At 29.0% G+C, this 16387-nt stretch overlaps 1 protein-coding gene across 2 annotated transcripts; it reads right to left on the bottom strand.

Moving 5' to 3' along the window:
- Positions 1–13391: 13391 nt before the first annotated feature.
- On the bottom strand, positions 13392–15312 carry LOC107071519 (uncharacterized). 2 transcript variants are annotated; one of them, XM_015330567.2, is made up of 5 exons: positions 15088–15312; positions 14935–14987; positions 14472–14804; positions 13678–13945; positions 13392–13589 (listed from the first exon to the last, which is right to left on the bottom strand). In XM_015330567.2, the coding sequence occupies exons 1-5, from the start codon at positions 15120–15122 to the stop codon at positions 13523–13525; spliced, it is 756 nt and encodes a 251-aa protein (XP_015186053.2). In that variant the 5' UTR covers positions 15123–15312; the 3' UTR covers positions 13392–13522. The 2 variants fall into 2 exon arrangements, with proteins under 2 accessions (XP_015186053.2, XP_015186054.2); XM_015330568.2 differs by having other exon boundaries at positions 14944–14987.
- Between the last annotated feature and the right edge of the window lie 1075 nt (positions 15313–16387).

The following is a 16387-nucleotide window of genomic DNA, read 5'->3' as shown; positions in this document are numbered from 1 at the left end:
AACTTTAAAGATTTTTAATTAATATTTTTACTAGCATTGTATACTTGATATGTAATATTGCAAGCAAATAGTTGCATACTTTGATCAATTTCACAAATATTTAATAACTTTAACTTTTAATTATGTCAACTCTCATAGATTATTAAATTATTTCTTTCTATTTACCATTGAATATTTTATCAAAAATATTCAAGGGTTTTAATGTGTGCCCTGCCTTCAGAAATGATTTACAGGAAATATTGTAATATAGTCTTTAGTATGTTTCAGCTCTTTTCAGACTTTTTATTTAATTTTATTTTATACGTCGTCATCCTAAGGGTAGGATACCCATCCTGCAATCATCAACGAAGACTAAAAGTAAGTATATTTTACTATCAAACATTTCTATGATAATTTCAATTGATTTTTATTACAACAATGATATTAATTGTTCTTTTTCTTGTTATGTTTCAGAAAATCATTGCAATCGAGCGCGTAGGCAATGAGGTTCTCGTGTGTTGCATCGTGTTAAAATAAAATATAAAAAAGTCCACAAGTAAATTCAGTGTTGATCGTCGTATGTTAAAGTTTCGTTTGCTCGGTTAAGAAACTCGCAAGTTTCTTTTATTCGGTTTAAACTTGTGCTCATCGTCATCCTAAGGGTAGGATACCCATCCTGCATTCATCCTGCATCCATCAAAGTGAGTATATTTTTGTATTGAGCATTTTCTCAATAACTATAGAAATTTTTATATAACAACGATTTATATTATTTTGTTTTTATTTGTGTTTCAGATCATCGTTGGAATGGTATTCACATTTGATTAATTAAATTCATTTAGAAATTCGTTTAACACTAGATTTGCTCACTATTGTTTTGTTCACTATTTTTTAAAAATTTACAAACATTGTTTAAATGAAAAAGTTGGTAGAGGAGAGGAATTAATATTTATGCATATTTCATTACAGCATTAAAAATTAATATATATTTTTAAAAAATATTCTATTTTAAAAGTAATTAAATTTAAATTTTATTAAATTACAATTAATTGAAATATTTCTATTTTATATATATGTAACAAAAAAGTTTGAAATGAATCACATTTGCTCGGTCCATAAATCTAGTGTTAATTGAATTAATTGCATTTATTATTATATATGTTTTATAGTCATTATTTGTGCATTGTCATCATCATCCTAAGGATTGGAGACCAATTGTGCATTCACTAATAAAGATTTAAAGTGAGTATATTTTTTTATTAAATAATTCCTTAAAATTTTAATTATTTTCTGTAATAGTAATGATATTAATAGTATTGTTTTTTATTTCAGTTTCAGATTGCAATAGTGCGCGAAGCAATATGTGCAGTGTTTATGGTGGTATTATCAAACTGCGTGCAATGCAGTCTTTGAATTAGTGCAGTCTAGAATCAGTGATCGGGCGAGTAATAAGTTAAAATCAAACGCGAATTAGAGTCAGTGTTGTTCGTCGTATAATAAAATATCGGTTTCGCGATAAGAAACTCATCTATAGTTTCTTATTTTCGTTCATACCGCGTTATTAGATTCACGCGAGGTGTGCATTACCATGATGCCATTGAGCTTCGTCCCATAGGAATGCATTGTAAGTATTCACTTTTACTTACATTTTATTCGATTTTATTTTATATGATTTTGGATAATATTCTAGATAACTTATCGTATTGTTTTATTTTATTTTACAGATATAACCATGGATTCTCTTCCTTTCAAAGATGTTGGATGAATTCTTCGATGGATCTTCTTCAATGGCAAATCGAGTATCGTCTTCCATCGTTAAACTAAGATATTTGCTGCGAAGTAGGAGTGTTTTGGAGCCATCGCAGAACTTCTTAAACCGTGAGTTTTTATTTAAAGTCCCTCCAGTGCTCAATCATGCCGAGGATGAAAGGTCCAAATCGGCACGAGTTACTGGTTGTAATTATTTAAATAAATTATTGACGAGCACATGAGTAATTCCTTTTTAGGAGTTACTCATGAAAATTGTATATTTTATTGTATGTTTTATTATTAGTTCAGGATGGGTTTTCTTGTCTCATCGGTTAAATTCATTTAATTCATAATGCAATTAATAAATGCAATCTCTTTTTTATTACGTGTTAAAAGCATGTAATAAATGTCTTACATGCATTGCTTCGTGTATAGTTTATTTAATTGAGATTAATTTTGATATGTCGATATTTCGATATTTTAAATAAATGAGCAAGAAGACAAACTCATTCGCGACGGATAGACTTTGGCAGTTAAGTGGCGGCTCAAAGCCCAGTTCTTTAATTAGAACAGCCATTTAATGAAAAAGTCGTCCGAGGTTTGCAAAAAATATCCATCATTATTGTAGATTCTTTCAATACATCCTTACCTCGAAACTATAATTGTTTCATATGGGGTAACTTTTTTTTCATTCGCTTGTTTAAGTCATTATTCACCAAATGACTTGTAGAGTCCTTAGTCGCTTAGATGAATTTTTATACAAATGTATTTATGTGTTTATGTCTTAATCATATTTTTTAGATCAGGATTTTCAGCTTCTAATATACTAATCTCCCGTTTCTCCCCCCCATACTCTCTGCGTTCTCATCTATGCGTGTGCCCAGGTGTTACACGTATGGGTGAGAAACAGTTAGCGTGGGTTTAGTTTTAGTTTTTTCCCCTATTGGCGGCTGTTATTGTGCTAGTGATTGCACGATGTACTTTACACCTGTGTGTGCGTATTAGGTAGTGTGCATTGTACATCGTTTCGCGATATTTATTATTCATTTAATACATTATTAAATAGTCAAAGCACTACTTCTACATATCACGTGTGATGTGAAAAATACGCGTTTCTGTATTCTTAGATTTATATTAAATATTTCTAATATTTTTTGATAATCTCGTTTGCATAGTAGAGTTACTGCATTTATTTGTGGAAACTTTGATATACTTGTATATTACTAGTATGCATATATATATACTAGTGTATACTTGTATTTTTGCTTTAGTTATTTATGCAATAATCACTAGCCTTGGCAGACGATTACAGCAAAACGTACGTATACCCATTAGCATATAAGTTTAGAAAACGTGGTTGAACTAGGGTGTCGGAGGTGCCCCGGGGCATGCTCTCTAGTTTAGGCTTTTGCACCCTGGTGGTATGTGTGAGAACCGTGGAGTGAGTGGGTGGGTATGTATGGTTTTTCTTAAAATGGGTAAAAATATGGATAATAGGCAGGCAGGTAGCATACTTCTCAGAATGAATGGGAAAACTTTAATTTTAAGTAGGTAGGATCCAGGAAAGGCATTAGACTTCTTGCTTCCACTCCGGAGTGGAAATTCCGCCTCCTGGTTTATACAGAATTGTTACAAAATTTTATCATCTCATTCTATTATGCTTGATTTGTTCATTTATTTTGTGACTATTCTGTGATCTTTATTATGTATCATGATTCAAAGGTATTTGCAACCATTTGAAAGGTTTATTTCTACTTCGATTTTACCTCAAACGAGATAGAGTCGAATCAATTTCGCAAATTCTTTGATGCATTTGATACTTAGTTTTAAGTATTTCAGGATTAGCACTACGCACTATCGCTATTTCATCTTACAGCTGAAAATATTTCATATAATTAATAAAATAAATTAAGATATTGCAAGAAAATGCATTACATTTATTGCACTATTTATTTCAATTCGATTTTATTACTCGACGTTAAAAGTGCGAAGTGTTATTAGGTCATCGAGGGAAAATATTATCTGCTTGGACATTCGATTAAATGTTCTCGTGTATAATCAATAAACTCTAAGTTCATTGATTGTCCACGAGCTAGAAAAGTGATCGCGAAATGTAAATTAATTTTGTAATAATTGAGAGTTAGAATCATAACAAAATATGAGTTCATTTTCAAAATTAGTATGAAAGATCTTATCTTGCTCGCACGTAGGAAATGTCCAAATGCAGTTTTCAGGAAATGAAGAAAGAAGAGGCTTAATGCCGAAGAGGCCCCCACTTAATTGTGGCTCAAGAGGGCAACTACAGGCTATTGAGTTATTTTCAAAGGTTTAACAGCAAGTTTGAACCTTTAGAGAATGGCTCTTTAGTCATATTTTACATTTTATTGTATTAATTTTTTGCTCGTCATTAATTTCTAGTTGTAATTGGAGATGATGGTTCATTCCATCTCCTTGGGACACCAAATTCGTGTCTATATCGTCAAAAAGATGCATATGTGTTTAGTTAGTTAGAGTCAAAAACATCAAAAATTCCCTTATTATTAAATTTTAATTTTCAATTAACGTTTGGTGATTATTAAAGTAATTTTCCTTTTCTTGTTTTGTCTTTAAATTTTTTCACTGTAATCGTATTTTATTAAACTTGCAATTTCTCTCTTCTATAGAATAGTAGTTTAAAAGTATTTTATAATAATTAATAGATATTTTTTTTGTAGTTACTTTATATCTGTACTCTTCTTTTTTTTTATATGTATATATTTTTATGTAAATGTAAAATCACGCGTTTAAATTTTAAATTATTGCAACTTGAAATAGAGATTTGATAAAAATAAATAGAGAATTCAATTTGAAAAGTGCATCTGCGACTTGGACGATTCATATATTAGGCTACTTCTGTATCACTTGATTGTATGATTAAAATAGTTTTCTTTTTGTTACAGGTGATCATCGTTGGATTTAACAACAAACCTTTGAGATTTTCTTCTCTTCGATTTCCTGAAATTGTTTCATTTTTAAATATATGTATAATGGCATTTCTGAAGGCACGCATAAAAATTAAATATCACATATACATTGATATTTGAAATTCTATAAACAAATATAACTTTAAATATTTATTAAAATGTACCAAACATTTTGCATACGTTTTTCTCAACAAAATATATATTAAACTCAAATTAATATTTCAAATACGCGGATAAAGAAATGGTTCATGGTGTTTTAAAAAAGTTTCATAATAGCAGTATTCATAGTAGTAGATATATGACATTAGGCCCAAAGTTTTATACATTTTTGTTTTTAAAGAAAAACCAAAAACAAAATAGGTATATGAGTAAAGAAAAGAAAAGTAAATAAAAGCAGCAGCAATTGAAGAAGGATTCGATCAGCATCTGATCGTTGTAGAACTCGATGATAACAGTAAGTAAGGAATCGAAATAGTGTTGGTGCAATTCGGATAGTAGTAGGCCGAAGGGTTGGTTGGTTGGTTTGCTTCGAGACGACGTAGATAAACCCAGTAGGATCAAGGACGAAGGCGCAAAGACGGAAACCTCCATCGGCCAAAGCTCCGAATCTGAGGGTCGTTGATCCCTAAGCAAACTAGATTGCTATTTACATAGAATGCCGGGAAACCGCGGACGAGAGAGAACGTTTCACAGGAGCGTCAACGTTGGCTTTCGTGCTCCGCACCTTTCTCGACCTCCACTCTGCTTAGACTCTTCTCAACCTCCTTCACATCCTTCTCCATCATCTCCTCCATCGTTCTTCTCGACATATGTCTACTTCTCGAGCCACGCGATTCACAGATCTTCTACTCAACGAATATGATCTGTCTTTCTATCTTTTTCTCTCACTCACTCACTCACTCACTCTATCTTTACAGTTAGATTTTGATATTGCCTGCACGAACTAGATTCTATATATATATGCAAGCACGAGTTTGGACAAGGAAGTATGTATGCACTTTATATACCAAGATGTCCCCGAATAAGTGGGAAATATTTTACGTGTGACTTCAACATTTTTAAGCAACAACTCAAATTTATATGTAAACTTGTGCAACGTTTTATTTTTGATTTTGTTTTCCTTTTTTTATTTCTCGTTTGATTTTTAATTACATCTGTTTACTTTGATGATTGAGTTCTTCTACATAACTTGATTAAATTTAAATAGAAGCTTTACAAATGTCTTATCAATAATTGCCATTTCTTGATTAGAATAACTTTGTATTTTCACTTCGTATTGTTCAAACACAATGTATTTCACCAATCTTGACACGTAATGCTCTTGTGACCTGTGCAATACTACTACAGCTACTCATAAGATAGTAGGAGTTAGTGTATACAGAATTAGACTACTATGTTGTGCCTAGGAGAACCCAAGTTCTGTTCGTAAACAGTTGAGAGGAATTGAATGAGAAACTACGTTCATGTAACGAAAGAATTATTTCAATAAAAGTTTGTTAAAACTTTGAGACAAAATTAAATTAATATATGTTTATAGAATCTAGTTCTATCGTTTTCATTTCATTATCTCTGATATATTTGATAAAAACAAAACATAGAAATAATTTTAAAAAGTAAACTCATTTTGATAATCTTACAAGGAGAAAAAACATTGTATCTGTATTTAACGGATAGAATTGATAAGACGAAGTATACACGCGGATGATCAGCGATAATGCGGTTAAATTTAAGGAAAACGCACGCCTCTACCATGAACATTTGCATATCGTAAGAGCGACGGGCAATTAAGCTAACCGAGCTCGCTCTTTAATCCTACGGACGATTAATTTTGTGAACCGGTAATCCCAGTTTCTCGTAGCCAGCCAAAGCAATGCTCCTACTTACCAGATCCCTTTGCGCTTTCCATTACTTTTTATTTCCATTTTTTTGTTCTTTTTCTTCTACTTTTTTCTTTCTTGTCTTGTTTTGTCTTGTCTTGTCGAGTCTTGTCGAGTCTTGTCGAGTCTTGTATTCTCCTTCGGCGGATCTTCGTTTACAACTTTTGTCTTTCCACCCTCTCTTGCAAAGAAACGCTTGAAAAACTTACCAGTTTCTCTGCCTTAATACGAGAAGCCGTTCTAAATGTAAAATTCTTCTTCTTCTTTCTTTCTTTCATTTTCTTTTTCCTTCCCCCATTTCTTTATTTCATTCTTCTTCCCATTTATTTTTCTTATGTTCTAACATTCGATCTAAGAACCGTTTAATGCATTACTTATCGATTTTTTTCCTATTTTTCAAAATTCACATTTAACGTCAAATAGAATGCATAATATTATGTCGTTTATGTTCAATCAAAAGTCATTATAAGTAACATTTATGTTAATCTGTGTTATTGCTCGTCAAAGAAATTTTTAATGGAAAAAAAATCAAACTCGGGGAAAAATGTATGCTTTTTTTTTTTTTTTGTTAAAATATTTTTACATACTACTATTGATTGATGCTTTTTAGGAGTAAATTCCAATTTTTTGTAAAATTTTAAGCGATATAAGTTACATAAATTATTTTGGACGAAAAGTGCTGAACATAGACGATATGATGTATAATAATAATACATTTTTTTTTTTTATAAAAGGGAATTAATATTATTCATGTTGAATGAAATGGTAGATTAATAAAATGGGAATAAGAATATACAAATATACGAATAATAGACTCATGTAATATATTTAAATTAGGATTACAATTGATTGCGTTAATATTATAAAACCATTAATTATAAATGAGTGAATCAATGAACAACAATGAATAATTTGAAGCTTTCCACTGTTTAATCTATCTCTTTCTCTTTCTCCATCCTTTTTCGATCTTTTTACATTAGGATTAAAACAGATTATCTTACTGTTTAATCAAACGATTAATTACGAATGAGCAACTCAATAAACAATAATGAATAATATTAAGCTTTCTGCTTTTTCTTTTTCCTATATATTTTTTTTTTTTTAATGTTCGTTACATTAGTATTACGACGGATTGTTGATTTATTAAAACGATTAATTTCAAATGAGCAACTCAATGAACAACAATTATTAATTTTTAGCTTTCCAATAATTTACTTTGCTTATATTTTCTTTTTATTTCGTGTTTTTATTCTTGTTTTATTTGGTTGTGTTTATTTCAACAAAATCATTATGAATGAATCATTAGAATAAACAGCAAGGAATAATAATTTTAAAACATTCCATTACCTTTTTCTATATTTCTTTTCGAATTTCTTTCTCTTTCATTATCTTTTTTTTTTAGTCTTTTAATAACGGATATCTCTAACCAAGCTGACGCTGTACTCCAATAACCGTGCATAAAATTTTAAATGGTACCGATAATTAGATTATTTCACTATAATTAAATACTCTCCAAGCCCCACGAGCTTTGTCAATTTGGCGTCTATCAAATTTGCCGTCTCCACCTGAACCCCCAACGGACCACGTCATATACTCGATGTTCGTTTTTATTAATTAATGACGACGAAAAAGAGAAAGAGAAAGATGACTAGGGTAGTAGCAGGTCTATGTAGTAGTAGGGTTGCGTCAAAAATCGCGTGAACACGCAACAAAAAAAAAGTAGAAAAGAAAAGAATGAAAAAAAACACACGCACTTTACAGTGAGAAAGATCACCGTGAGTTTTTGATTGTGACGACCACTATTCGTCGTACTCGATTCGTTCGTTTGCACGTTCGTTCGTTCGTTCGTTCGTTCATTCGTTCGTTCATTCGTTCGTTCGATAAAAAAAAAAAGAGAAAAGAACAAAAAACAGTAAAAAAGCTTGATCATCAATGGTGACCGTTCTTTTCCGTGATATACGTGACTCAAATGTTAAACTACAATTGTAGAATAGGATAAATAGGATTTTGCGATGCTCTAAAAGGAGGTTGAAGTACTCAAAATTCAATATAACTGTACTCGTTCCTAGGAAATTGAAAAATCGTATCAGTTAACTTACTGTGAATATATATCAGGTTTAACTGATCTTGATCCTTATACTGTAAGCTTGAATATTTTAGTAATTTTTTATCGTAGAATCAAATTTCTTTGTGCAAGATAGATTATATTTAATTTTGTAGAGTTGATATGTTAGAATTGAAATACATATATTATTATATGTATTTTTATTGTGAACAATTTTTAATTAAATACCTAAAATCTCACAAAAACTTAAATGCTGTAAAACAGTAAGGAAAAAGAAATTTGATATAAATGGTGCAATCATCGTCTCACGTCGTAATTAAATCGAGACACTTATACAGGAGGTCGCATTCATTTACGTGATTGCACAGCAACGTTATAAAACCACCATCACAGTAGTTCGATTTTACGTCCCATCAGAACTGTAATTGCGGTTTTCAACGAAACGCCAAAAAATAATAAATAAAACAAACGAACGAACGAACGAATGAGAAATGAAAGACAACGAATTCCATTAAGGTAATTAAAATACTTGCTCAAAGATGGTAAATATTGTTTTATTCCAAAAATGTAGCAAAACCAATCCATGCTTCTAGCATAATAATGTTCACACGTGTTTTATTTTCAATATAATTTATATAATTAAATTAAATATTTTTTAAAATAAATAATTTAAAAAATACCAAGTAAATTTCTATCAAAATCTTTAATAAATTAAATTAAACTAATACTTCATATAATATTGTAATTATTGTAGCTTCAAGATTCATACTACTTTTTTTTATAAATGTTTAAAATGATATTTATGATGATTTAGAAGAAATAAAAAATTATTAAAAAAATAAACAAATCATTTTCATGACAAACATTAGATTGATTAACAACTCTCTTAACTCACGGTGATCTTTCTCACTGTAAAATGCGTGTGATTTTTCTTTTTTTCTGTTCTTTTTTTGTGTGTTCATGGGATTTTCGACCCAATCGAATGATCAATCAATATGAAAAAACAATGAAACATATTTCTTAACGCGTCCTTTAATTCTTAATCACGGTATCGCAGTGGTACAGGTCTACGGTTAATTAAAACGGTGAAACGCTCGTTTCATCTTGGCGTCGGCCTTGAAATTAACACAGCAGTTTACGTTCCCTGTTTACTTCACGTTCATCGCAAGTTTGCATATTCCCCATTACACGCTACCTTTATGGTATATGTGTTTATATGTACCGAGAAAGCAGGTAGATGAGATACACGCGCGTTTACTTACTAGCTTATACATATATGTGCTCACACGTATACTAGCATTAGGTATCTAAGTAGATGCATAAACATATACTCACATACACCTATACGTACATTAATAAATATATTTATATGTAAGTATGTTATACAGGGGGTGAGGTATTTAAATTAGAATATCTTAATATCTTCGTTAATTATGGTATTGTAGTATAAAAGTCTTTAGAAAATAGAGTTAATTATTTCAAAGATTTAATATACTTTAATGAAATATTTACAATATAATTGAATTAAAATTTTGAACTCTTTACTACTTAAAAAATGATATTATATCTTAAAAACTTTTTTCTTGAAACTGTAAATAACCATAAACTCTCACACCCTGTATATTTTACATAGATCTTAAAATCCCATAAGAGAAAGAGATAAAGTATAAATGTGTGTTTGTGTGTGGATGTGTAACGACAGAGATATTGGTCACACAAGAGGACCTTAAGTCAAACTTTGAAATGGTTTAACATACGCCAAAAGGACACACTGGAAAGGAGGTTACGAGGAAATTAATTAAAAATATGTCTTCACACAAGTAACACGAAATCCACATTATACTTTTTCTCCAAAGTAGCCTTCTCATGTTGAAGTTCCTAAGCACTGTTTATAACCAAATTGGTTATTTTTTAAAGCGCCGAGAAGACATTTAACGTTAAGCCTTCGTCCTGGATCTAGGATACCCCTAAGCCTGCGTGATAAGTATAAAAGGCCATGGAAAATGACTATTAAATTCAATATTTTATGATTCCATCGTGAAAGATCTATCAGGATTTTTATCGTCTATAGGGATAGTGTTATTGCTTTTGAAAACAACTCTAATCAAAATATTATCGTTGATGGTAAGAACATTGTATTAAAAATGTTATTGATAGTTTGAAGTTTATACTAATATTATTAAAAATTATTATTATTAACGAACGTTACTATCGATGAACAAGAATTTTTTTTTTACAGAAATTTTATCTGCTATAGAAAAAATTATTAAAGGATAATAAATATATAAAATTGAAAATTGTATTATAAATATTATCGATCGTAAATATTTTTTCATAGGAAGAGAAAGATAAAACAAAATGAAACAGAACACAAAAATATCATCTATCCCGTGTAACTTGAAAGTAGTAATAGAAAAATAAAAATAAAAATTCGAAGATGGATTAAAAAAGATTACATATCTATCGAATCCAATCAATAAAAAAGTTGTACGAAAAAAACACGCGATCGGATGGATAAAATAAAAATAGTATGTGTATGTGTGTAAAAATAGCGAAAAGAATAGATACCTAAATAAATAAAAATACACACACACACACACACAAAAACAAAACAAAAAAGAAAATAATAAAATCGTAGCAAGCGGTATCATAGAAGGGTGGCGGTGGTGGATGGGGGTTGCAAGCTTTTCCATGATAAAATTAAACAAGAGAATATCACGCTCGGGAGTTAGGTTCTACGATAGGCCCTCCCTAATCTTTCTCTTACTTTAGCCGACTAACTTCTAAGTAACTCCCAGAGTCCGTTATCTGTACGCACAAAATATTACGAAGGCTTTCCCGGGTTATATCGGTGCTTAAGATAGTTTTAGATAAAACAAACGCTATATATATATATAGATAGATACGAGTATGTCTTCATGTGTACATGTGTGTTGGCAAAGGAGCTGACGGGGTTGTTTCTATACTCTCGTAGAAAGTTATTTAATAAAAAAAAAAAAAAACGATAAGACTTAGAGCAACGATAAAATCGAAGAAAATAAAGAAAATAATAGAAGGAATTAAAAAGAAAAAGAAATGAACACTTTCTTCTTAAAAATGATAAACAAAAATAGATTGATAGAGATAGATGGATTGACGAATTTTCGGATAAAAAGTCATGTCCTGACAACGATAATACGATGTGGAAATTTAATTAAAGGACTACTAATCAATTACCGTCCGCCTCATAGAACCACGAGATGCGTCGACGCATTAAACGCGTGACGAGAGAACGCGGAAAATCTATGACTCTGGGTACGACCATTCGAAATTTATGTCTCTACATTTATGTGTGTAAGTATACAGTGAGAATACATGTATGTAGGTTCATATATATATGTATGAAAAAGAGAGATAGAGATAGGATTGTTTGAATTATTTCGAAATTCTCGTACAACGATTAAATAATTAAATATGTTAATCAATCTTAAATAAATCAATTCAATTTTTTTTTTGCCATGATTTTGTTCAAATGCAAATGCGTTAAAGAGAGAAATAGAGATGTTCACTTGGAATTGTTTAAATTATTTTTGATATTATTTTATTACACATTGAAATATGTTCGTTGTAAATTTAAATTAAAAAATAGATTAGCATACGTCGTGATACTTTTTTTTTTTTATTCCATAGTTAGATTTTATTCTTGTTACAAAAAAAAAAAAGATTGATCTTTCTTTAGTATTTTAATACTTTGAATATGTTAAATCAATTAAATTTTTTCAAATGAGTTATCCATAAATTAATTGTTAGTTGAAATAACAAAGTTTATCTTTTTCGAAACAACTAATTATACTCAACCGAACTAACATAATTATAAAAAAAAGTAAATGAAACAAAATTAAGAAAATAATATGTTTCAAAGAGATCATCTTTTCAAGCAAGCTTAGAAATAATATTAGTTAAATTTATAATCAAACTGAAAAAAATGTTAAATTAAATAATAATTTTTATAGTTGATAGACAGCACTCAATTAAATTAATACGTATAAAATGCATTCTAATATTATTAACCTAGGAACAAAGTGAAATAGAACTTTTCGAAGTCAGATACAAACTGGAAACATAGGCCACAAGAAAGTGATAAGATCTCTTTGAGTGATAATGAAATAGCTGACGCTAGCTTAGGAATAGAAACTAGAAGTTGAGAGAACGAGAAGGCTTACAACGCGTGACACGTTGTCTCGAATGCTCACGATGAAATTACACCGCGTAGCTGTTCTATCTACGATCTTTGACGAACTTTCTATCTTTGGCAAGCGTGTGGTACAATAATAGGAAAGTTTGGGTATGCTGTATATATCTTCCTTCCCTAAAGAGAAACAGAAAAGAAGAAAAAGAAAGAGAGAGAGAGAGAAAATGATAAGGACGAATGACATAGAATGAAAAATAGAGAAAAAGAAATAAAAAAAGAACAAAGTACAATAGGACAGTAGAAAAAATATAGTAAATACAATAATAAGACCTTGATTAGCAAACATAATCAGGAAAAAAACGTGAACATATCAAAACTATGGTAGAATTTTTTACAATACATTTCTTTTATGTAAAACTAAATTTCCTCCTGTACTTATTTTTTATAAGAACATAAATATTTATACTTTTATGCTTATATTGTAATTGAATATGCATTACGAAGTAGTTTTTATATGTTCTCGTATTATTATCAATGTGTAGTTTTTTATTACTTTAGATTATAAAAGAAATAAGCTTGTGTAAGAAAAAATATAAACTTTTATTATAAACTGTTTTTCTCTCCGTACTGGCAGTATATATAATATACATATTTTTAAAAAATAATATATATAAGAGTATTTATATATCACATATTTTAAATGCTAATCTTATTAATATTATTCCAAAGAAAAAGAACCATTTTTCAATACAGTTATTTGCAAATCTTGGAGTGCACTGTCCAACCTGAAAACAAATATACATAAATGAAGTATATTTAATTATACAGTAAGAATGTAAAAAAATAAACACATATATGTATATATAATTTTACTTTTTCTGACAAGCTTCGATATCATTGTATGTTGAAGTAAAATCTTGTATTCCTTTGTGTACAGTTTCATACGTTTCTAAATTAGTATTAATTAATTCTCTGATATTGTGAAGAGTATTTTGGCATTTCTTCAAAATTTCATGTAACTCTGTCCATTCGTTGGTTTTCTCAGGTAAAATTATATTATTACACCGTAAAATATCCAAAGGTTTCAAAGCCGTACATAGTTGAGACATAATATCTTTTATGTCACTTATTTTACCACATTCTTTAAAACATTAAATATAAATTAATCTTTTACAAAGAACATATTATAATAATAGTAATCAAATGTGTCTTATATGACTATTAAAGTTATAGTCACTTTTTTGTTTGAATAATAGCAATAGCTAATTATCATTGAGAATTTTTTAAAATAATAATCCTTGGTTAGCAATTTCTAAACATTGACTAGTGTTTTATAAGTATTTCTTGTCTTTGTTTCAAAGTTATAAGCACGTAAACGACCATTTGAAAACAATTGTGTATTTTACACTAATTATTAACATTGTAGAACTTCTAACAGGTTTATAAGAAGGTTGTTAAAACAAATTCGACATATACCTAGAGTTTTAAAAAGATTACAAAATTCAATGGTAAAACAACTACTGCAACATAACATACAGGCTACTGTAACATAGAAATGACCATAACTTTGAAATATGTTCAAATAAGACACATGTTTGTATGAACTGTTTTCATCAGTCTTCTGATGTTATTGTTAAGCATTCCTATAGTTACCATCTAACACTTACTGATATAATCATTTATTACTTCTATTTGTTCATCTAGTTTGGTTTGGACAATACTTAAATTTATTATATCCTTTTCTCGAATCTTTAATTTGTTTAGTTCTTCTTCATCTTCAGCACATGCTTTAGTAATATCAGCTGACTGTCTTACAATCGACTCTTTTAATGTCTTAGAATTTTTTTCTGTCAGATGTTCTAACATAGTTGATAATAGATAATCATTATATAGAAATTGCAAGTCCATATCCTTGCTATGTGCCTCTTCCTCCCTTAATGATTCCATTGATATACTAGAAGGCAACATTGATTTTCTCGATAGTTTCTTTTTTTCTAAACCTAGAAAAAAGATTTTTTATTATTGTTTTGCAAAGGCAAGAGAGAGAGAGAGAGAGAGAGAGAGAGAGAGAGAGAGAGAGTGTAAATTTTAATATGATATTATTCTGCAGTAGTATAAAATTATATTTACTTTGTTTACTTTTGTAAGCAGGTGATGATCCAGGATTTTCTGGTATATATACACTATGATAAACAAATAAACATAAAATATTTGATTAATTAAATATGTGGTAATTATTAAAAAATAATGATTAAAATACAAAAACATTTTTCATAAACATACCTATGGTTAGCTTGATTTTTTGACAATTTGTCCATTTTATATGAAATACTTATGAAATGTGAAATAAAAGTAGTGTATAATTACAGTATTATAAACAGAAAATATTAGAAATTGTTAATTTAATATTTTTAAAGCGATATTACTATAAACATTTAAGTCATTGATGTTTAAAGTTTTTCATTCATAACAAAACAATGTGTTGTTTATCTTAGATAGCAGCACTAGTCTAATCCATAATACGCATGTGCAACATATAAAAACAATATATAGTTTATCTTAGATGGCAGCAGTGGTAGGATGCACAATACGCATGTGCAATCTTAGCTATTTCAGAATTAATAACAGTATATAAATATTGAAAATATTAGCTTGTTAATAGATTATTTTTATATTTGCATTTGGAAAATTATATATTTTTTGTTATTAAACATAATTACAAATCTTTCGGTTTATTAATCTTTTGTATTTGAAAATATTTGTGTTTAATTCTGCAGTCGGTATAACAGTTTGTCTTGTTGATACTGTCGGTAATATCTTTTTAGTTGTTAGACTGAATATTAGATGTCACTACATGCATCCAAATTAAATTTAAATGGTAATATCTTTTTAATTGTTAGATTGAACACTAGATGTCACCATATACATTTAAATTTAAATTCAAATAAAATTAAATCGAAATTTTCAATTCGATTTATATTTAATATAATCATTATAAACAATAAATTAAATAATAATATATAATAAATATTAAGATCACAATATTATGTTAATAATTAGCGATAGTAATTAGTTACGAAACATCTATTTTATATACTGTTATTATAATTATATTAAATTTAAAAGATATCATTATGTTTTGTAGTATTAAAAAAAATCATTGATATTAATTATCAATCTAATAGAAATAATTACATCTTAAATATTTCACGTTTTTATTTTCTATAAAAAAAAAGATATAAAAAAAAAGGATTTAGAATTAAATTTTGTTTATTATGTTTTTATCTTTCATTTCTATAGAAGAACAACTACGTCGTTGATCTAAGAATAACTCGAAAGTTTTACAAAAGTAATCCTTTTTCCTGTATCGGTTTCGATCAAGAAGGATATATATTGTGAAACGTAGAATAGGTTAATCAGAGAAGGTGGTACTGTTACAAAAGAGACCGATTCAAAGCATTGGTGTCAGATACTTCGATAGACGTTTACAAATAACATCGTTGTTCGATCGATGTCTAAGAATTCTTGATGCATTTCTTTGAATGACAGTTCTAACGATATACGTACATTTTCTTTGATTTTT

This window comes from Polistes dominula, unplaced genomic scaffold (assembly GCF_049000335.1).
Source record: "Polistes dominula isolate Pdom_NZ unplaced genomic scaffold, Pdom_raw_medaka contig_11, whole genome shotgun sequence".
NCBI classification, from domain to species: domain Eukaryota; kingdom Metazoa; phylum Arthropoda; class Insecta; order Hymenoptera; family Vespidae; genus Polistes; species Polistes dominula.
The sequence above is the reverse complement of the archived record's forward strand: the minus strand, read 5'-3'. Positions and strand labels throughout refer to the sequence as shown.

What these genes read in the sequence shown, in the direction of transcription:
- LOC107071519 (XM_015330567.2), bottom strand. Translation starts at nt 15,122, where the DNA reads ATGGACAAATTGTCAAAAAATCAAGCTAACCATAG. An exon ending in AAAAATCAAGCTAACCATAG is followed by an intron (nt 14,988 to 15,087) that starts GTATGTTTATGA and finishes TGTTTATCATAG; the next exon opens with TGTATATATACCAGAAAATC. An exon ending in TGCTTACAAAAGTAAACAAA is followed by an intron (nt 14,805 to 14,934) that starts GTAAATATAATT and finishes TCTTTTTTCTAG; the next exon opens with GTTTAGAAAAAAAGAAACTA.